The 22,452-nt window shown below is 52.4% G+C and overlaps 1 protein-coding gene across 2 annotated transcripts in view; it reads left to right on the top strand.

The window, feature by feature from the left end:
- CRMP1 (collapsin response mediator protein 1) overlaps positions 1-20,298 on the top strand; it is a 77,153-nt gene extending 56,855 nt beyond the window's left edge. For both annotated transcript variants that reach the window (XM_019453742.2, XM_019453743.2), the window contains exons 8-14: positions 306-426; positions 3,126-3,282; positions 4,557-4,698; positions 5,372-5,542; positions 14,206-14,385; positions 16,428-16,593; positions 19,226-20,298. In XM_019453742.2, the coding sequence (XP_019309287.1) occupies positions 306-426; positions 3,126-3,282; positions 4,557-4,698; positions 5,372-5,542; positions 14,206-14,385; positions 16,428-16,593; positions 19,226-19,317 (1,029 nt within the window). In that variant the 3' untranslated portion in view covers positions 19,318-20,298. The remainder of the gene's footprint in view (positions 1-305; positions 427-3,125; positions 3,283-4,556; positions 4,699-5,371; positions 5,543-14,205; positions 14,386-16,427; positions 16,594-19,225) is intronic.
- The last annotated feature ends 2,154 nt before the right edge of the window (positions 20,299-22,452 follow it).

Genomic DNA, 22,452 nt, shown 5'->3' with positions numbered 1-22,452 from the left:
TTTTGATGCTTTATGCTGCCTGGTCTGTTCCCTTCTAACGGAACCTGCACCGTACTTCCAAGCAAGCATAATGACACAATCCTGTCTCCCAGCCCTCTAACCAAATATGTTTCGACTCGATTTTTCCTTTCTTTTTAGAAATCTAGTGTTTTTCTCCTTTGATGTGGTAGATTTGCCTCTGGCCACACTTAATTGAAGAACACTGAAGGGCTCTGATTCGGGGAGAGCCCTGGGGACTTGGTGGGGGGGGGGTCGTACTGCCTCTGTCCCTCCCTCCTGTGACCCGTGTATTGCCGTGTCCTCAGCTAGAGGCCGAGGCTGTGTTTCGGGCCATCACCATCGCTGGCCGGATCAATTGCCCGGTGTACATCACGAAGGTCATGAGCAAGAGTGCAGCGGACATCATCACTCTGGCCAGGAAGAAAGGTATGCAGCCCAATGCCTGGGCCTCCTGCGGGGCAGCTGGGCCATAAGGAAGGGGGTCGTCCAGTGGGGTCAAGTTCACTGGTGGGGCCACTGCCCAGAGACACCCTGCCAGCAGTCTAAGCCTCAGGCAGGTTATTATCCCACCTTGTGGGATCAGATAATGAGCTCTGCATTGTTCCAGCTCCGTCCTGGATGGCACCTCGAGTCAGTGACGGGGCCGGGCTGCGTCAGCTGTGGGATCCTGCCCACCGTCTTTCTGGTCCCCTCTAGCCCTTCATCCTGAGTCCCCTGTCTAGGGCCCCATGGTCAGTGTCTGCATCCAGGGTCAATCGTGGGGCCCACAGAGTCTCGGCTGCGGGTTGGGAAGGAAGAAGACGGTTTTCCAGAGCCAGGGGGTCTGTGTGAGTGTGGTCCAGGAAGCCAGCCGCCCAGCTCAAAGACGGACGTGCTACATAACTGCTCTGAGCGTCCGCTGCCTTGTCTCTGAATGGCCCCAGGGGCTCATAGACTTGAAGCCCGTGGCGGGTCCCCAGGGCTCCATAGGTGTTGGTTGATGCCGTTCTCAGCTCCATGTTGGCCATTCACTTCCTGCCTTGGTATCCTCACCTCCCGAGTGGGGCCCCAGTATCAGGCCGCCTGCCGCGCTGAGGACCATCGGGTGAAGGCCGCAGTGGGTGCGTTCTAACCACAGGAGACTCAGAGCAAGGGCCCGAGTACCGTCCCCAGGCCTTCTTGAGAGTGAGGTCCAACAGTCTCCAGCAGTCACCAGACCAAGAAGGAAGAAGGGTGCCCAGAACATCTTCCTATCCAAACTTAGGGAGAGAGAATGACAGACAGATGGACAGATGAGGGCTAGTGCCCATTGCACAGAGACAGTGGCCGGAACCCTTTTGTCGTGGAGGACACTCGCCAGGGACATTGGCCACCGGGACGAGGTCTGCCCGTTCCCGCTGCTTCATGTGAGGCCGACCAGGGAGTTGTGGGTCCGTGGGGAGGGCCAGGTGGAAATCAACAACACAACAACCGTAATGGAACATCCACTGTGTACATTATGTTCCTTACTTCTCATAGGAGCCCCGAGTGGGAAGTACTACCATCTGTATTTAAGAAAAATCTTCACTACAGTATTTTAACTTGATATATCCAACATATTCTTTCAACACGTAATTATATGAAAAGATCTGAATGATATATCTGTCTTATTTTTTTCTGTGCTGTCTTTGAAATCAGTGTGTCTGTCGCTGTTACAGCACATCTCAGTTCAGACCAACCCCAGTGGCAAGTGCCACCATATTGGACAGAGCACCTTTGAACCCATCATAACCTGGTTTTAGTATCGTTCAGGGAAAGCTGACAAGCAGAGGCATTCAAAGAGAGTGCTCTAGTATGACACAGCTTGCTTAGGACTGGCTCCATTTTAAGGATAAGGAAACTGAGGCTCAGAGAGGTAACAGGAATCTGGAAGCAGTCCTAGAGCTGCATGGAGAGATGTGGTGACCTCCAGTCACGCATGGCTGTGGCAATTTAAATTAAGTAAAATTAGGGGCGCCTGGGTGGCGCAGTCAGTTAAGCGTCCGACTTCAGCCAGGTCACGATCTCGCGGTCCGTGAGTTCGAGCCCCGCGTCAGGCTCTGGGCTGATGGCTCGGAGCCTGGAGCCTGTTTCCGATTCTGTGTCTCCCTCTCTCTCTGCCCCCTCCCCCGTTCATGCTCTGTCTCTCTCTGTCCCAAAAATAAAAAAAAATAAAAAAAAATAAAAAAAAAAAAAAAGAATAAAGTAAATTAAGTAAAATTAAACACAATTCTAAATGCGTTCCTTGGTTGTGATAGCCACATTTCAGATGCTCAGAAGCCACGCGGGGCTAGCGGCTGCTGTCCTGGGCACCACAGATGTAGAACTTTCCCATCACGGTAGAATATGCTCTTGGACATGCCAGACCGCTGGAGCTCAAAGCCTGCCACCCCACCAGGCCAGCAGCGTGGCTCCGGGCAAATTCGGTGGTGTTACTGGCCCACATCCCAGCAGCGTCTGTCTCTGTGAGCAGACCTGCAGCCGTGCCTATGGGCTTTGTTCTGGCAGAAGCACATCTGGCCTGCTCCCCAGAAGGCAGGCTGGAATTTCTGGAAAGTGAATGTTCTGGAAGCAGCTCTCAAGCTCCCACACCCTGGGACAGCCCTGAGGTGCCAACAGCCGTCAGTATCCCAGAGGCCCCCGCGGCACCGAGCTGCAGGTGCCCATGGCCGTGACTTGGTGACAACTCACCTGTTCCTGACGTCTTTCTCTGCCTTATGTCACTTCCTCAATCTCTAGCCAGTGCTGCCTGGAATCACCTCCCAAATAAAACACTTGAACTTGCCTCCTTCATTTGAAGATCTGCTTCTGGAAGAATCCATACTGGGAGAGCAAATCCCGTCCCTGTGCCTCGAGGGACAAATCTGCCAAAGGGGATAATGGTCATATCCAAATATTAAAAGCACGACTAGTCCGGGAGGTTGCTGGGTGGGTCAGCAGGTGCTAAGTGAGTACCTGGGCAGCCGGGGGTCACTGGGCTGCGTGGTGAAGCCAGGAAGAAGGACAGACAACATGTTGCCCCTCAGAGCCTCCTTTTCCCGTCTCTGAGACCCTCCACTTCTATTACACCAGCATCCCACACAAGACCATCTGCCCTTAACCATGTGTGTTCGTGTCTGTCTCCAAAGGTCCCCTCGTGTTTGGCGAGCCCATCGCTGCCAGTCTGGGGACCGATGGCACCCACTACTGGAGCAAGAACTGGGCCAAGGCAGCGGCATTCGTGACCTCTCCTCCTCTGAGCCCGGACCCCACGACACCTGACTACTTGACATCCCTGCTGGCCTGGTGAGAGCCCAGGGGGTGGGGGGTATATTGGGTATACTGAGGTCTATCGGGAAGCACTCAGGGTTAGGAATGAGAGTCCAGGATTCACCTTGGGCTTGTCGCATAACCTGGAATGGCTTTCTGCCTCGGTTTCCTCATTGGCAACATGGGGGGGGGGGGAACATAGTATCTATTGCAGAGCTGGGTATGATGCAGTGTAGGAAAATGGCCTGGGATTTAGGGTTCACTAAGTGGCTCCTATTATTTGCAAAGCACCTCCTGGCCATGTGCACACAGTAGGAGCACAGCCACTTTGGTCCCTTCCCTGCTATTGGCCAGCATGAGGGAAGAACACAGGCCATAGAGAAGGGTAAGTGGTGAGGTGCCCAAGCTGCTCTGGGCGTAGAGATACGTGCTCACAACCAGGAGACTTGCAGAAGGCTTCGTGGGCAAGGTGACATCAGGCCTGGAGCTAGAGGGGGAGTAGGAGTTTGCCGGATAGGGGATAAATCAGGGCTTCTGGTCAGGAGGGGCCCCAAGGGGGTGAGGGTGTGTGCCTGTCATGGAAGTCTCTCCCAAATGATGCAAAAACCCTTGACTCGCATATCCACGGGCTTACTCATCATCTGCAGCCTGCTGTCTGGCAGGCAGCTCCAAGTCCAAATGGACTCCCCGTCATCCCCCACAAAGCGAATGCTCCCACAGTCTTGCCCATCTCTGAAGATGGCAGGACACAGGGCCCCAGAGGCCCCGGGATCTGACCACTTCTCACCCATTGGCTGTGGCCATCCTGGCTCATCTCCGACAGGCCCCTGTTTCTGTGCTGCCCCTTCCACACCCCCAGCACATCACAGTCTATTCCCAACCAGCACCCAGATTTTAAAACCCAACTCAGACCAAACCACTCCTCTGCCTGGAGACTCCCAGGGTCCTCTTCTGTCAACATGGAATCCAAGTCCCACAATGTCCCCCAAGGCCGAGGCTGATCTGGCCTCGCTCCCTCCTGAACCCTGCCTGGCACCTCTTTTGGGCGGATGCCCACTTTTCCAGGTGAGGAAGAGAAAGGCCACCTAGAGAGCCCTACCCGGAGAGCCTGAAGCCCACACTGACCGAACCTTCTCCCAACAAGATACATGGCCCCCAGAGGGCCTTCTGATGTCACTCACCGATTCCTGGGATGTGCCCCAAATCCTCTCCTTAGAATCTCTGGGGGTTTTCGTTTCACAGCCTGCAATGGGTGCCTGAAGTTCAACCTGAACTCAGGTCTGACCCCCACCTTGTTTTTGTCCTTGCAGTGGAGACCTGCAGGTCACAGGCAGTGGCCACTGTCCCTATAGCACTGCCCAGAAGGCGGTGGGCAAGGATAACTTCACTCTGATCCCTGAGGGCGTCAACGGTATAGAGGAGCGGATGACCGTCGTCTGGGACAAGGCAGTGGTAAGGAACCCCCCGGGGAGGTTCCTTTCCCCAGGAACATTCTAGAAGCACCCTTCCTGACCCATCAAAAGCTGGAGCATTGTGCCCTGCTGGCTCTTAAAGCTCCTTTCCTTGCTTTGGGGCAGAAGCAGAATATACCAGGAGAGCACACGAAGAAATGTGTGACTCTTCAGAGAGCAGCACAGGTCCCATGGGGTCCTCTGTATTTGCAGACGTGACAGCTGCCCTTTACTCTTTAAGGATGCAAAATGTTTTCTTTAGCTTTGTTTTGACCACATCTCAGTTCCTGTGAAGATGGTTTTGTAAACCGTGTGTTTGTGTCTGGGGTTGACAGTGGGTAGGAGAGTGCTTGTTGCACAAGTCAGCCCCTGTTCCCTGACTTGAAACCCCAAATTTTTATTTTCTATTAAACTTGGACCCAATGAGGACCGACAAGATGGCACAGTGGCTGTTGAGCAAATGCCAACAACATACCCCTGAGCGGTCAATTACATTTCCGCTCTGATGGGGCCACGCCCTTGGGCTCTTTCAGGATGGCCGGTTTTCGGCGGGGGAGGAGAAAATTTCAGACTTCTGTTGGGGACTCCTGTCGGCAGTTCCATATTTTTGCCTGTCTGCCCTTCCCCCGGCCCAGTTACGGGGCATTCTTCTCATGAACGGATCTTGCCTTTAGGCTACTGGCAAAATGGATGAGAACCAGTTTGTTGCCATCACCAGCACCAACGCAGCCAAGATCTTTAACCTGTACCCCAGGAAAGGGCGGATTGCCGTGGGCTCAGACGCTGACGTGGTCATCTGGGACCCCGACAAGGTGAAGACCATAACAGCCAAGAGTCACAAGTCGGTAAGTCCTGGCTCATCTGAGACCTTTCCGGTTTGGGTAAGTGATTCTTCCTCTGCAGCCACTTTAGCAGTCTTGGTTAAAAATGATTTGTGAAGTTTTCAACGAGGATGCTATCTGATCATCGGCATGACTCGTTCACATTTCTCTTCCAGTTGGAGAGACTGAGTTTGATCAGGCTCGACTAAGTGCTGCCGTTCTATTAGATGTGTTTTCTCTCCACCTCTCTCTGATGCTGTGTCTGTCTTTCTCTCTCGGTGGCCTGTCCCCTAGACACATGCATTCTCAGGCTCAGAGGAGAAGTATTAGGTCCAAGATTCTTTTTCCAATTTCATTATCAAGCTAGGAAGGGTTTGATCTCCTATCTCAGAAACCTCCTACTTCATTTTGTGGTCACTGCTAACAGTCCACAAAGGAAAGGTTTGAACCTAAAGTCTGCCGTGTGTGAACACACCCCACGCGTGCACGCTCTCCCAAGCTCCAGGCCCCAAGCCTATGGCTGTGGGTTATCTCTGCACTTTGTATCTTACATGCCCTTGACTTCTTTACTCAGCCAGCAAACCTAAGGATGCAGAGAGACTTAAAACCTCTTCCTCTCCCTCACTGCTTGCTGCAGGGCCACTCTGTGAGGCCAGCAGTGATCTTGGGTCCAGATTAACGTACACACTCAGAAGACACAGGAAGCCACAGCCTGGCCTCCGGCCCGCTGAGTTCTGCTACAGGACATGGGCCAGGAGGCAGGGTGTGTGCATGCTGTATCGCCCTGTGACAGGGTCCTCACTGCCACACAGAGGCAGATTCCCAGCCTCCCGGGGGTTACATGCATGAGGACAGGACCCCAGGCATAAGGAAATCTCATAAGAAAGTGACAGGAATCATTTTTAGCAGTCCGTGAGCTTGGGCCCTGGAACCCTGCTTGGCCACAGGGGTCATGGCCTGGGGCCATAGAGGTCTTGTCCAGTCCATGACCATCCATGACTGTTCCCAACAGGCAGTCATGCTTACAATAACTGTCGTAGACTCTGGGTCTGGAGTTCTTTCTTGTCCAGCAAAAAAACGGGATGCAGCATTAAAAATGTGAGAGAGACTAATGTCCAGGAAAAGACAAGAGCCAAGAGTCCCGAGTAAGGGCCCTTGTTCCATTTTTATTAGGATCAGAAGGCTTACAAACGTGCTGTTGGGTGTGCACAAAGAGACAATGAAATCGTAGACATTAACTCGTGGTCGTGAGGGCAAGGGGGTTTTCAAGATATGCGGTGTTAGGGGTTTGGGTTAACACAAAACAAAATCCTGGTGCTGGGTGGAAGGCAGTTTACAGCAGACGTGAGGCCTTGCCTCTGTTTACCTAAACTGGTCTAGGGGACAAGAAAGAGCTTGCCACCTCAGGGTCAACAAGGCACCTTTGTTTTGCCAATTAGCTCTACTTTGGGCAACTTCGCCCTGCAGCGATCTGTAGCCCTATTTACCTAATTTGGTCCTTCCTTCCTGTGAAAGCAGCTTTCCGCTATAGTACTCAGTTGGGAGGGGGGGGTTGCTTCTGCCCTGAATACCTAATCTTGCTTACCCATCTTGGATGTTTTCATCCTGAGATTCCCCTATTCCTGTACCTTTGTCCTATACTGGGACCTTCGCCCCACTTTACCTATTCTTATTTACCAAATCTTGTTTACCCAAACTTGGGTGTGTACATCCAATGGGTTTCTAATTCTTTATGCCTTGTTAGCCCATCAGTGCAGGCTTGGGAAATTCCTAAGCTTATTCCCCACAAATAACCAGTGTTTCCTAGTGACACGCTGGCTTCCCTCACCCCCCCCCCCATTCCCGGGGACAGGGTCAGGGGGAAACAAGCCTGAGGTCACCCCCCCGGAGAAAAGCGTACCCCATTCTTCACGCTTACCACCTAGCAGGCACGCAATCCCATTTTAATCACTGTGAACGCAGTGATGTGTGTGTGCACGGTGGGGTCTGGTAATGCGGGACAGGCACACGTTCCCCGTGGTGTCAGGAAGGTGTCACATCAAGAGAACATTTGAGAAGGTCTTGCGGGTGAGAGGGTATGCACCACCCTGCCACCTGCCGGCTGGGGCCGCCCCTAAGCCCACACGATGGTCAAGGTCCAGCAGAAGATGAAGCCCAGATCACTCACTGTTCAAGCCCTCCTGCTGGGGGCCCAGCAGGGACACGGACAGGTGGGAAGGAGGCTGAGCTGCACAGGTGCACACCTCTCATTTCTCATTATTTCAGTGCGTGTTCAGTGGATGTGCAGGCTCCGTGCTCAGGAGCAGGGTTTCCAATTACTGTCACAGTCCAGCCAGATACGATCTTGTAGTTACTCTGTGCCTAGCATTTCCCATGTGTCCTGTCACTTAATGACCCGTACTTAAATGACTTAGTGGTCATCTCAGGTAGGCCGGGATTAATAAATACAGAAGTGGACGGAGAGAGGATATGTGAACGAGTTCCCGTGGCTGCTGTAACAAAGCATCACAAACTAGTGGCTTCAAACAGAAATGTGTTCCGGAAGCCGTGGTCTTGAATCAAGATGTCCGCGGGGCTGTGCTCCCTTGAAGGTCTGGGGGAGAACCTGTCCTGTGCCTCTGTCCTGGCTTCTGATGTCACTGGGCATCCTTGCCATCCCTTGGCTTGTGGATGGGTCCCTACAATCTCTGGCATCTCCCTGCATCTTACCGTCTTCCTCTAAGGACACCGGCCATTGGATCAGGGCCCGCCTCCTCCAGTGTGACCTCATCGTAACAAATCCCATGTGCAAAGACCCTATTTCCAAATAAGGTCATGTTCTGAGGTGCTGGGGGTTGGGACTAAAGCGTATCTTTAGGGGGACATGATCCAACCCATAATAAGTCATGTGCCGGAGGTCACCCATAAGGGAAGTGACTGTTTTAGGTTAATCTTGGGGAAGCATCCTCCCCCCATGCCAGGCCAGATTTGAATTCTTGTCATAGCAAGAGGAGGACTACTCAGGATGCTGTAAGATTTTTGTCTGTTGCATTGTCTCTGTGCAAAAGCGGGGCCATTCACACAGTGCGGGACACGAATGTTTTTTTTTTCAGACCATGGATTGAAAAATGCCTTGTTAGAGGTTTGTTTGGCTTTCTTGAGTTTAAAAAAATAGTACTTTTCTTTTAAGAATTAAAAAGAGATCATGTTGTATGTTGATCAGTGATTAACGTTTGAAGTCTACTCTTTTGTAAAAAGAATGCAGCTTCTTTCCTCTTAGTGGAAAAGCATTTGCTTCAAAGTGCCACACCACAGGTGTATCTGTTTGTGTATCTACCTGTTTGTGTATCTACCTGTTTGTGTGTCCATAGGCCACTTAGTTTTTCTAACTCTTCACATTGAGATGTAATTTACTTACCACGATTTCATCATTTAAAAATGTACAATGCAGTGGTTTTTTAAAAACGTGTATTTGTTTACTTTTGAGAGAGAGAGAGAGAGAGAATGAGCAGGGGAGGGGCAGAGAGAGAGAGGGAGAGAGAGAGAGCCCGATGTGGGGCTTGAACCCACGAACCGTGAGATCATGACCTGAGCCGAAATCAAGAGTGGGACAGTTAACTGACTGAGCCACCCAGGCGCCCCTAATGTAGCAGTTGTTCTATTCAGAAGATTCCCCATCCTCCCCAGAAAGAAACCCCAGACCCACTAGCAGGCACTTCCCATCTCCCCTCTCACAGTCTCTGTCAGCCAGGAATCTCTTTCTTGTCGGATGTGCCTTTCTGGACTGTCGCAGGCTATGAGTCTGGAGTTCTCTCTTGTCCAGCAAGAGAGCAGACGCAGAATTGAATACGAGAGAGGCTAATATCTGGGAGGAGACAAGAGCCCCGAACAGGGGTTTTTGTCTCCATATTTATTGAGCTCACAAGATATTACCCACATGGTGAGTGTGAAGAAAGATCTCACACACGTGAACATGGAGAAAACAATCAGACAGTACTCATCAACTTGTGTGTGTAAGAAGCAAAGGGTCTGGCGGGCAAGTGGAGTTTGTGATCAAGGTGCATTGGCGCCGGATGGAAAGTAACTTCCTGCAGGTGAGACAACAAGTTACTCATGATCCCATTACAATATCTCGCTAGCTAACCTGGGGTGGGTGGTTCTCGCTAGCTAACCTCGGGTGTTTTCACCCCGTGGTGGCAGTTTTCCCGTGCTAAGCTTTCTTCCAACCCATTTATGTAAGTAGAGTCTCTATCCCCACACTGGACGTACCATAGAAAAAGAATCACACCATATGTGGCCTATTCTGTCCGGCTTCTTTCACTTTAGTTTCATGTTTTTGAGGCTTGTCTATGCTGTGGTCTATACTTCATTCCTTTTCATGGCTGCAGAATATTCCCTCGCCCGGAGAGAGCACGTTACTCATCTCTTCGAGGATCTAAGCATATGCCCTGCTCTCCGTTCGTCAGTGTCAGGCTGTCTTTTACAGGACACAGAGGGACCGAGGAGCAGGAACTGCCCCCTGGGGTGGGGTCTAGGGACCCGGGGCTCACAGATGGCAAACAATGGTTGTGTGTTTTCATTGTGGTTCTTTGTACTCATTTGGATTATTAGATCGTTCACCTGTCACCTTTGGGCAACGAAACAACTTTTGAAACTCCACGTGGTTGCGAGACCTAGAACCTGGTGCCACGTGGAATCCATGGGGAGTTGTCACATGACGCACGTCATGTCCTTCCCCTCCGAGGAATAGTGGGCCATGCAGGGCCGAGTGAGCTGGGAGGCCGGCCGGCTTCGAGTGGTAGGGAAGTGCTTGCTTCCTCAGTGTCTTTTGGCTGGACGCGCTCATTTGGGCTTCAACAAGACTGTGAGGCACCACACGGCTGGTCGCCGCAGGGTGACTCGAGAAGGCTTAGATGCAAATGTTACAACGGAGAGCAGCCCGTCTGCCCGGGTCCTGGGAGGCAGCCGCAAACCGAGGGTGAGGCTCAGTGTTAGCAGCTGTGTGTGGATCTGACTGTCTCCCCGAAACCCTGAGCGTGCTCCTAAAACCCATCGGAAATGACAAGAGAATCCTTTGGCTGATTACAAATCAATATAAAGAATCGCTAGCTTTTCTATGAAGTAATTCAAAAGCACTTTAAAAAATGGAATGGAGAGGGGGGCACCTGAGTGGCTCAGTCGGCAAACCACCCGACTCTTGGTTTCGGCCCAGGTCCTCATCTCCCAGTTCGTGAGTTCGAGCCCCGCATCAGGCTCTGCAATCACGGTGCGGAGGCTGCTGCTTGGGATTCTCCCTCTGTCCTTCTGTCTCTGCCCCTTCCCTGCTTGCTCTGTATCTCTCTCTCAAATAGACAAACATAAATAAATAAATAAATGAATAAAGGAATGAAGATCAAAATCCTGTTTCTAATAACAATAAAAACTAAAGACTTACATAAACACAAGTTCTTTTAGGCTAAAATGAATCATTAGACGGACCATACCAATTCTTGAGAATTTAATCTCTGCATTCGAAGTAATCCCATCAGAACATTCAAGGGAATAGTTTTTTAGCTAGAAAAGCAGAGGTCTTAGGTGCTAAATGTGAGAGTAGGTAAACAGTTGTGGGAAGCTGAGGGACAAGGCCCGCTCATCCCTGTTATTAACACGGGTCGTACCGTTGCAGGCGTGGGGGGCGGTTTGCTGTTGGCCCGACAGAGGAGAAAGCCAGGCAGCAGACCAGCCGCACAGAAGGATTTGGTGTCCCATGCAGGAGGCAATTCAGATTAGCCGGACAGCGGTGCTCATTGGCCTTTGGGTCTCAACAGCGGGCCCGTAAGGCCAGACTTCTCTGTGCTCCTTATCTCAAAACACACTCAGGAGGGATCGGAGGTTGAAGTGAAAGTTATCAAGGGTCTATAATAAAGCATGTTGTTTTAAAAATGATGGTTTGGGGGGCGCCTGGGTGGCTCAAACGTCGAACTTCAGCTCAGGTCTTGATCTCGTGGTTTGCAAGTTCGAGCCCCACGTCGGGCTCTGTGCTGACAACTCAGAGCCTGAAGCCTGCTTCGGATTCTGTCTCCCTCTCTGCCCCTCCCCCACACTCACTCACTGTCTCTCCTGTCTCTCTCTCTCTCTCTCTCTCTCAAAAACAAACCTTAAAAAAAATTTTTTTTAAGTGGTAGTTGTGAAAAATAAATAAAGAAAAGCAAAGTAAGTAAAAATGATAGTTTGCAAGGGGAGAAGATCTTTCTAAGCAAGACACAAAACTTAGAACATGTAAAGGGGAAGATTGGCCTGTTTGAACATCGACTGTATACAAATTAAACAAATACCCCCTCTGTATGGCATGAAAATAATAATTATTATTACCTTATATGAGATCAGGAGGCAGAGGACAGACACCAGAATGATACTCAGGACAAACAACGGATAAACTCCTTAACATCAAAAGTGTCCCCGAGGGCCACCTGGGTGGCTCAGTCGGTTAACCACCCGACTCTTCATTTCAGCTCAGGTCATGATCTCACGGTTCGTGAATCAGAGCCCATCCATGCTGACAGCGTAGAGCCTGCGTGGGATTCTCTCTCCCTCTCTCTCTGCTCCTCCCCTGCTTGCACACTCTCTCTCTCTCTCTCTCAGAATAAATAAACTAACTTTAAAAAAAGCATCCTTAGAAACCAGTAAGAAAAATACCAAGAGCCTAATGAATAGAACGCTGTGCAAAAACACAATTATGCAAGAAGAAATACACAGACGACTTCTAGATCTTTAATAACAGACCCAGCCCCACAGCTAACCAAATGCAAACCTCAAGAGTAAAATGCTGTTTGTGACCCGTGCAGTGCCAGAGACCCTGGCGGCTGAGGGGTCTGACCCTGGTCAGACCGTGGGAGGCAGGCGAGCTCACAGAGTTTTGTTGGGAGTGGAGACTGGTGCTGCCTTTTGGGAAGACGGATCTATCAAAGTGAAAATCCATTGACTCCTTGGCCCCAAACTCCACCTCTGGAAAGGTTCACACATGCCGGGGTGGACCCCACAGAAGGGTGGTTCAGTATGGGTTTTAGCAAAACGCAGGGAAACAACCCAGTGTTCCATCCCTGGGAATCGGATAAATAAACGATAATATACCCCTGCGAGGGGACACGGTGCAGCAGTTTAAAGAGTGTTGAACACATTTTTAAAGCACGTACCTTTGCTGATAGGCAACAGTCCCTGAGCTCCAGAGAAAAATTCAGGTGAAAGCCAGCTGCACAGAGAGTGCTCTTGCCGTGTCAAGACAGAAAACATCTGTGACACAGAAGAATCTCTTTAGGGCAGATGTCTCGGTCAGAGGTAGAAGAGAGACCTACTTTTTAAAATCAAATATTGTTTGCACCTTTTGAGTTTTCTCTCACCCTATATAATGACCTACTTTTTAAATAATAAAAAGCAGTCAGCTAGAGGTGGTTACGTTCCCTTTCGGAGTTATGAAAACGGTGTGTATTTTTAAGAACACGTTTTGTCTTTCAAATTAAAGGAAGGGAGAAAGGAATTAAAAATAAAGGTGACCGCGGGGCGCCCGAGGAGCTCCGTCAGATAAACGTCGGACTTCGGCTCAGGTCATGATCTCAACAGTTCGTGGGTTCGAGCCACACGTCCGGCTCTGTGCCGACCGCTCAGAGCCTGGAGCCTGCTTCAGATTCTGTGTCTCCCTCTCTCTCTGCCCCTCCCCTGCTGACGTTCCGTCTCTCTCGCTCTCAAAAATGAATAAATATTTTAAAAATAAAAAACAGTAAATCAAAACGACCTGACCCAGTGCTGGTGGGGATTTCATAGACGTCAAATCAGTGAAATGTCTCTCTCCTCCCTGTTGCCCACATGGTGTCAGATGGTTGGGAGCCTTTGAAAAGTAGCTTGGTGATAAGCGATAAAGACCCTAAAAAAGCTCATTCTCTCTTGACCCAGTAGCTTAACTGTAGAAAACTATCCTAAAGGAGATATTTGTGGGGGCGCCTGGATGGCTCAGTCGTATTTTGGCTCAGGTCATGATCTTAACGGTTCGTGAGTTCGAGCCCCGCATCGGGCTCTGCACTGACAGCATGGAGCCTGCTTGGGATTCTCTCTCTTTCTCTCTCTGCCCCTCCCCTGCCCATTCTCTCTCGCTCTCTCTCTCTCTCAAAATAAATAAAAATAAAAAAAATTTTAAAGGAGATATTTTTTTTAAATTTTTTTTAACGTTTATTTATTTTTGAGACAGAGAGAGACAGAGCATGAACGGGGGAGGGTCAGAGAGAGGGAGACACAGAATCTGAAACGGGCTCCAGGCTCTGAGCTGTCAGCACAGAGCCCGATGCGGGGCTTGAACTCACGGACCTCGGTCATGACCTGAGCCGAAGTCGGCCGCTTAACCGACTGAGCCACCCAGGCGCCCCAAGGAGACATTTTTTAAAAAGACACAAAAATGTCTTGTTTGTAGTCTGAGCAGCCACAGTGCCTGACATCAGGGGCCCCCGTTCACGTTCGTGATGCCCCAGACATCAGTTGGGTTGTACAAAGCCACCCGCGATCTAAACGCCCATGGCGAGGGCTGGTTATGCCGGCACAAGCCCGCGGAGTGGAATGCCACACAGCCCCAAAGAGGAGGTTTTCAGAGGGCAAGGGCTGCGAGGTGCCCCTGTGGGGACGTGAGGGATGTCCCGGCCCGGGCGGAGAGCCGGAAGGGCCCGGTCACGTCTCTTGCCATGCAGGCCGTGGAGTACAACATCTTCGAGGGCATGGAGTGCCACGGCTCCCCGCTGGTGGTCATCAGCCAGGGCAAGATCGTCTTCGAGGACGGCAACATCAACGTCAACAAGGGCATGGGCCGCTTCATCCCGCGGAAGCCTTTCCCCGAGTATCTCTACCAGCGTGTCAGGATCAGGAGCAAGGTCAGTGGGTCTGGGGTCTGGCACGCGCCACGTTCACAAGTCACAGCCGCGGGGGCCTCCCTTTCCTCTCGTGTCAGGTGGGCTCTCCCCCCCGCCCTGCCTGTGTCTCGGGGCCGGAGGGGAGGTCTCGGGGTTTTGCAGACTGTGAAGGGGTGTGCGCCCGTGGGGTGGGGAGGAGGGGGCGGGAATAACACGGACCGTGCCGCTTTGGGGTACGCATCCCACGTCCTTTCGGGGCCCTCGCCACCGGCTCTTTGAGGTGTCGAGACCTCCCGGTGCTCGAGCATCGGACAGGCCAGCGTCACACAGCTGGGAAAGCCGAAACCCTTAGGCATTGCCCTTCTGGTAAAAGTCGACACCCCCCCCCCCCCCGCCGCCCCCAGCATACTCGGGGGACAGCAGAACTGTGTCTGGACGCTCTTCAGGTCTTTCCTCTGTTCTCCTTGCTTCCCCGCCCTTCCATTCTGTGTCCCCCTGTCCCTCTCTCCTTGAAGAGTCGTGGCAGGGATGCAGGAGGCCCTGTCAGAGGTGTGGAGTGGCCCCATCCCTTCTCTGGTCCAGCTCAGAGGAGGGAGCTGCTCACACTTTGGCTAAACTGCCACTGTGGCCCATCGTCTTCCCTAATCAGGTCCCTCCTGTCACCGTGACCACCTGCTTGGTGGCTGATGTTTGTTGGAAAGGCCAGCTTGTGTGTATGTGTGTATATATGTGCACGTGTGTGTGCGTAGATATACTTGTATGAATGTGTGTATGTGTATATGTGTGTGCACACACGTGTGTGCATAGGTGTATGTGTATGCGTGTGTGTGTGTGTGTGCCCACCTGTGGGTGGTCCCACTCTTCTTGTGCTTCACAAACGGCACCGCCACCACCCCCAGTGTTAATGGAAAAGCCCAGAAACCTCCTGGCCCCCCCAGACCCCCAGGCCTGCATTACGATGCTCGAGGTCTTTCCATGTCACATAGGGTGTGGCACCCCGGGTCCGAGATTCCAAATGACACAGACGTTGTGTGTCCAGTGGGGAAACAATGGGCGTGGGGAGGAAGCCAGTCAGATCTGAGAAATGGCCGTGGAAAGCCGCGGTGGCCAACTGACCACAGCAGGCTGTTAGAGATGAGGAGACTTTTGTAAACTCCCGGCTGGACACCCACGGAGGGGCGCAGATACACCTTGGCCAGATGCATTCCCTCTAAACTGGTGTGGACCGATGCCTGTGCTTAGTGGCCACGTCTGTAAGAGCAGGTGCCTGGGATCTATGCCAGGCCATCATCCGCAGTGGCCAGAAGTCCGGGCCCCCTCACATGCTGGGGCAGAGGACAGGAGCCACAGCAGGTGAGGGACAGAACCTGTCCCAGAACATGTCTCTGGCTGAGCTGACTTGGGGGGGGCAGTCACTGAAGGGCTTGGGGGGGCAGGGAGGCAGGCCTGGAGCCAGCTGGAACTGGGGGAAGTCCCCGAGGTGCAGGAAGCAGGTACAGTGAAGAGTAGAACAGAACGGTGGCCAGACCCGGTAGTCAGGGACATAGGGCTCCCCTGGGGGCAGCACTCAGCCCGCGGGGATGGGGACTGTGGCCCATGCTTGGCCCCCCAGAGGGTCAGTGAACGTGTTCACTTCCCAGCCTCCCTGAGCCGGCTGCCCTCAGAGGTGGCCCCATCACCCCACCTTTCTCTCCTCCTCCTCCTTTCTGGAATCCCGTCCCCGATAAACTAGCTGCCCCCAATCTTCGTCTTGGGCTCAGGACCACAGGTGATTCACTGGCCCTTGAGGGGGACAGTGGGGTGTGTCAGGGAAAGTGTTTTCCTCTTGAAAATGGGCTTGGGGTCCTGCATGAAGCTGTGTGTGTGCACGTGTGTATGTGGAGTAAGTAGGTGCATGCTTATGGAGTGTGTGTGCACACGTGTACGTGTGTGTGTGTGTGTGTGTGTGTGTGTTTCCCCGAGGCGACCTCCGGTCACTGTCCAGCTGCAGGGCTCTGGCCTGCCCGAATGGGAAGTGGCAGGTGAATCCTGCCCGCCAACCCCCCTCGCCTCCCTCTGTTTAGGTTTCTGGGTTGCAAGGTGTTCCCAGGGGCATGTATGACGGTCCTGTGTATGAGGTGCCAGCCACGCCCAAATATGCAACCCCTGCCCCGTCTGCCAAGTCCTCGCCCTCCAAACACCAGCCCCCGCCTATCAGAAACCTCCACCAGTCCAACTTCAGTTTATCAGGTAAGAGGCTCCCCGCTTCCCAGGGGCCCACACTCCTGCTGAAACAGCCCCGGGGCGGGGGGGGCTAGATGAGGAAGCAAGGAGTGGGCGAGGGAACCCTTCCCCTTCCCTCCCGGGGTGCCAGAGCGGGCTGGGGGAGGTCAGAAAGCAGAGGGGGTCTGCCCCCAAATTGGCCCTGAGCTCAGAGCTCATCCTGAAGCACAAGCTTACCCTGGAAGCTGAACGTGTCCCTCAGACCCAGTAGACACTACAATGTCATCAGGTCGCCACGTGAGGGCAGACACACACACGCTGGGAAAATCGAACTGGAATCTTGTCCCCCAGAGTATCTGAGGCATTAGCGTGTGTGACACACGGGGCTGCGTCCTAGGAATATGGTGAGGAGTTGGGCACAGCTGGGCAGCCCCCAGTCTGGTGCAGGGGTCAGCAGACTTCTTCTTAAAGGACCAGACAGTAAACATTCGAGGTTTTGTGAGCTGAGGGGCAAAGTTTAGGATATTCTATTAAGCAGCCATTTCAAATGCAACCATTGAACAGTGTAAAAAAAAATAAATAAATAAAAAACCGTAAAAAACTATTCTTCGCTCCTGAACAATACAAAAGCAGGTGGTGGCCGTTTGTCCATGGTCTGTAGTTTGCAGACTGTGGTCTAACAGGAGGGAAGGACAGTTAAACAGAAAAGCTGATATGCTCAGCAAGCGAGTCGAAGGGGCCGAGAGAAAGACGAACATTGGTTTAAACCGTGGGGGTGACAACCTGCCATCCATCCAGGGAGTGTCTGTCTCAGCGATTACGCAATGGGGGACAGAAGTTGGGTGGGGTCCCTAGTCCAGCTCATCTCACTTTCTGTGAGCCTTCATGCAAGAGCTTCTCACACGCTGAGTGCGGTTCCGGTCTTTAGACAACTAGTATTGTTTCCACAAATGAACCGGAGACACAGCTCAAATAGCTTCTCTGATGCTCAGTCAACAGAATTAGGGAGTGGACGCAATGCCAGGACAAGCCACTGGGTGGGGCTACGTGGAGTCTGCAAACCGGACCTCTCTTCGAAAGTCGTGCAATTCACAATTGCCGCCGAATACAGAGGGAAAATCCCTCCCTTTCAGAACTAGCAAAACAACGAAACGAAAAGTCTGCTGGAAGGGCCCCACGGCCACCAGTGCCCCGGGTCGGCAGAGTCCTCTCCGAGACCCGCAGAACTGCCCCGGCCGGCCTCGTGGCCGGTCGACGTGTGATTCCATTTGCTATCAACACCATACGTGCTCTCGGACATCAGGAATGACTTCGCAGATGCCTTTTAAATAATCTGCATGATGCTACTTTGTAGAGATGTGGCATGATTTCCTGCACGAGTATCCTTTTGTCCAACACGTGTTTTTGAAGTAGCTGACAGGTAACCAGCAGGGTGGAGATGATTATGAGGGAAACTGGTGTTGAGCACTCCATCTGATTTCTGAATCTGGGACAAAAGGAAGTGAGGCCAAGGGAGGTTGGGTCTGATTCCAAATTACCTGGGTTCCAGACATGACTTGTACTGGAACCTGTCTCCTGACTGGACCCCAGGGCCTTCTCACGCCATCCCTCCTTTCAGCATTGTCTGTCCGTCACTAGTAATTCACTGAATACTTACTTATTGAGCATCAGGCACTGGGCTTGGTGGTGGAACGTTAAATCTTTAACTGCAAGGGAATGCATGAAATTGGAATAAACGGTCGGCTTTGCAGATTTAAAACAAAAACTGATGCCCCTTCTCCATGGAGGTCTCCCCATTGCAAATCAGGTGGATAAATCCAGCTCTAAGAAGTTCACACACATAAATGCACATGCATCCAGGGGCGCCTGCGTGGCTCAGTTGGTTAAGCGTCCGGCTCCGGCTCAGGTCGTGATCTCCCAGCTTGTGGGTTCAAGCCCCGCGTCGGGCTCCATGCTGACAGCTCGGAGCCTGGAGCCTGCTTCGGATTCTGTGTCTCCCTCTCTCTCTGCCCCTCCCCCACTCATGCTCTGTGGGGGAGCATGCTCACTCTCAAAAATGAATGTTAAAAAAATTTCTTTTGAAAATGCACATGCATCCACTCCCATGCATGTCGTACATAAAATGCGTTTGACGTATCGGGCACTGCTGTGTGCTGCTCTGACTCCTGTAGAAGCTGGAGCTTTGGGGACCAACCAGTTGGGGCTGGAATCCCGGCTTACCCGTCCTCCAACTTTGCCCCCCAAGATGCATGACCTGAGCCTCAAATTCCTCATCTAGAAAGTTGGGGTAACCACCCCCTCCCACTTCACCGTATCATTGTATACCCTAAGTGCAAGCATATATGTTAAATCACCAAGTGTGTGCCTGCACACAGTAGGCACTCAGTAAGTGCTTGCCCACCTGTCTCAAGAGCACGAGGCCAGGCAAGAAATAGCGCAAGGTGGTCAGAGGGTGCAAGAGGGTGACCCCAGGGCCGGAGGGGGCACAGAGGAGAGGGCAGTGAACCCCGTGGAGGTTGGGAGCCTTCCCAGAGGTGAGACTGGATTGATTCCCAGAGGGTCGAGCGGATGGAGGGATGTCACGACGAGGGCTCAGCATCCCAGCTCTCAGGAGCGGCCCGTGGAACCGGTCTGGAGCGGTTGGCTCTGTCTCTTTCAGGTGCCCAGATAGATGACAACAACCCCAGGCGCACCGGCCACCGCATCGTGGCGCCCCCTGGTGGCCGCTCCAACATCACCAGCCTCGGTTGAAGGCGGACGAGTGGATGAGCCAGTGAAGCGTTCCAGGAATACTGTCACTCCCTTTCCCCGCCAGGGGTTGGGAAACCCGCGGTTTTATTTGGTACTGATGGGGGGAAAATTGAATGACGTTCTTTCCTCTTTTGTTTAGGAAGAAGTGGTATTAGTGTGGTGTGTTTGCTCGGAAACTCCTTGCCCCACAGTTGTGTGTTCATGCTGACTCCACCTCAGATCATGGGTCTCCATTGCCCTCCTTAGTGAACCCAGGTTCTAGCATCGTCTTGTACCGTCCCTTCCGCTTCTGACTCCACGGGCTCCATGATTCTCTGGGTGGTTCCTTTGCACCCTCGTAGCTGTTCTAGGATAGTTGATGCATGTTACTAAATTATGTATGCAAGTCTGTGAGTGCGTCTGACAGAACATCACCGAGGACCGATGTAGACACAATGCCCAGACCTCAGGCCCCCAGGGGCCCTTCCAAACTCTTCACACGGAGATGCTTACTCGTTGTCCCCACCCCAAGTCCGCACTAGAAAGAAGCCTGCCCCACCCTTCCCCTCCCCTCCCTCACCCCATCCCCATTGAGACCTTCTGTGAATTCTCAGAGGGGCAGGGGAACCTTCCAGTGCTTTCAGAGAAACATCATCCACGTCCTGTGTCAGAAACTCCGGTCTCCGTGGCACTTGTGACTCGCCATGACGTCTTTCTGGTCTGTGTGTGTCCTTCCAGCCAGCTCCGACTTCAGGCCTAGCCAGGTTCACACTCAGAAAGGGGTCTCCCCACCCCCATCAGGGCTGATGACGGTGGGGCGACGGCTGCTCCCGGTTGCCCCGGTCCTGGTCCCTTCGAGGTGGTTGACGGGGCAGTCAGATTTTTAAAGTTTTGTACAAAGTTTTCCTTTGTAATCACCCCCATTTTTACTTAACAACTGACTTATTGTGGCTCTTATTTCTGAATTCAAAGCTTGTGAAAAAATAAAGAAAATAAACAGCCCGTTGGCCCCACTGGTGTGTTTTCATTGAAGGGTGACTGTTCAGTTGGGTGCAAATGCCCCAGTGGTCCCTCCTCGTGATGACTGGAGTGTAGGTTGCTTCCCAGGACTCGCTCCTGTAGACACTGAAGGAGCAGAGGAGGAAAGAGAGGGAGCCAGTCACGAGGTGTGGATGGTCGGGCTCAGATCCTGAGGCCGTGGTGGGTGGCTTCTGTGACATGGGCTGAGAGCACACGTCCGTTGTCTCCAAGCCTCCCTGGTGCCCTCTCTTCATATAGGTTGAGGGTCTGCCTCAGACTGGGAGTTCCAACCTCGTAAACATCACGTTTCTTCACTCCGGGTCCCATGAGCAGATGCACATTCTTGAGAAGGAAACACTCAGGCAAATTGCTTATTCCAATTTGCCTTTAGTCGTAGTGACAGTGGTGGTGACGATTGATGACAGTGATGGTGGTGGTGACAATGCAGGCAGTATCTGTGTGGTGTTATGCCCAGAATTCGTGACCCCCAAAGACCACCAGGGAGCCAAGTCCGATGCAAAAGCAAAAGAGCCTTTATTCGAGCTAGCTCGAGCTCAATCCCCTACCTGCACCGTCACAGCGGTGAGATGCCGGGGAGAGAGAGCGAGTTTCAAAAGCACAAAGGTTTTATAGGGATCATGGCCTTAGCCGATTGGCTGGAGAAGGGTCGTGGCCTCAGCCGATTGGCTGGGGAAGGGTCGTGGCCTCAGCCGATTGGCTGGGAAAGGATAGAACAATGGCTGCCGAGGTGTGGTCCCACATTAGCAATTATCAGCATCATCTGGAACTTGCTAAAAATGCAAATGTTGGGCCTGGTGGTCACAGACCCACTGAGTCAGGAACTCTGGGGGTGGGGCTCAGCAACCTGTGTTTGAACAAGTCTTCCAGGAGATTCTGATGCACCTGAAGTTTAAGAACCACTGGGTCTGAGGGTCTCTAACATGTTTGGCCTCAGCGTATACAGAACGTTTCTCACTGGTCACCTATTAACCATTGGCTGTCAGCCTTGCTGTGCTATATAAATACCTAGCACCAAACACCATCCCCAGAGACTCTGATTTAATTGGTTTGGGGAGGGGTGAAATGCTCCCAGGTCATTCTAAGCCTGGACAGGGTTGAGGGCTCCTGCCTCTGGCCCCTACCTGAGAGAAGCCCTCCCTCTTCTACTCACGCTTTCCACGCCTCTCACACTCCCCTTCCTCCCACCTCAGACTTCGGAAGAATGCATCAATCGGTAGCCTGCTTTCTTAGAAAACATAAGTTACGCAAGGGGAGGAGGCGTGGTCTGAGGTTTGAGCCGGAACCTCTTTCTGCGGCCATGTCGGGGACACAGTCGCTAGTCGGCCGGCCTAGGTCTGCTCTTTCATGTGACAGTGGCCACATGTTGGGTACTCTGCGAGGTAGGCTCTATTACTACCCCCCTTTCACAGATGAGTCCCAGAGCGTTCAGTGACATGTCCAAGGTCACACGGGGAGGAAGAGGCAGAGCCAGGATTCGAATCCAGGACCCATGCGGTTTGGCTCAAAGTACAAAGCTCCTTGCTCCTAACCTCTAACCCTTACTACCGTTCAAGGCAGGATGCCTTTGATGGTCCTGCATCTACTTACTGGTTTTAGTGTATTCTCCCTCTGCCCCCAAGGTCTGTTGGACCTTGGTTAAGGTCCCACATGGTGTTGGCTCACAGCCTGCCGTGGATTTTCTTGAAACAAGGCTAAATAAACGGAAGGTCAAGAATGGAGGGTAAGGCCTTTTGACGTTTGTCCTCGGCTCATTCAGACTATTAAAGGGCAGCAAAGAAACTTCCAGATAAGTAAAGTTGGCAGCCGCAAGCTACTCGTCCCGCTCTCGGGAGAGCACTTCGTCTCTGGCATCCATCACCCCCCACCCCAGCCCACCCAGAAACGCAAGCAGAAATCTTCTCTCTAAGGCCGCCCCTGGAGGGGCTGCTGTCCAGCTGCGTAACCGGCTGAGGTTCCCCACCACCCACTGTCCCACACAATGTTCCCCAGCACGTCCAAGCGGCAGTCACGGGTCCGGGCGGTGCGAGACAGACGAGCCTTAAGTCTTGGAGGCTGTGCTGGAACATTCCTTGTGAGGCACATGCTTCTCTTTCGTGCTCCCCTCTGCCATGTCAT

Source organism: Panthera pardus, unplaced genomic scaffold (genome assembly GCF_024362965.1).
Source record: "Panthera pardus isolate Hobbes unplaced genomic scaffold, ASM2436296v1 HiC_scaffold_13, whole genome shotgun sequence".
Lineage (NCBI taxonomy): Eukaryota > Metazoa > Chordata > Mammalia > Carnivora > Felidae > Panthera > Panthera pardus.
Note: the sequence above shows the minus strand (reverse complement) of the source record. Positions and strands in the feature narration are given on the sequence as shown.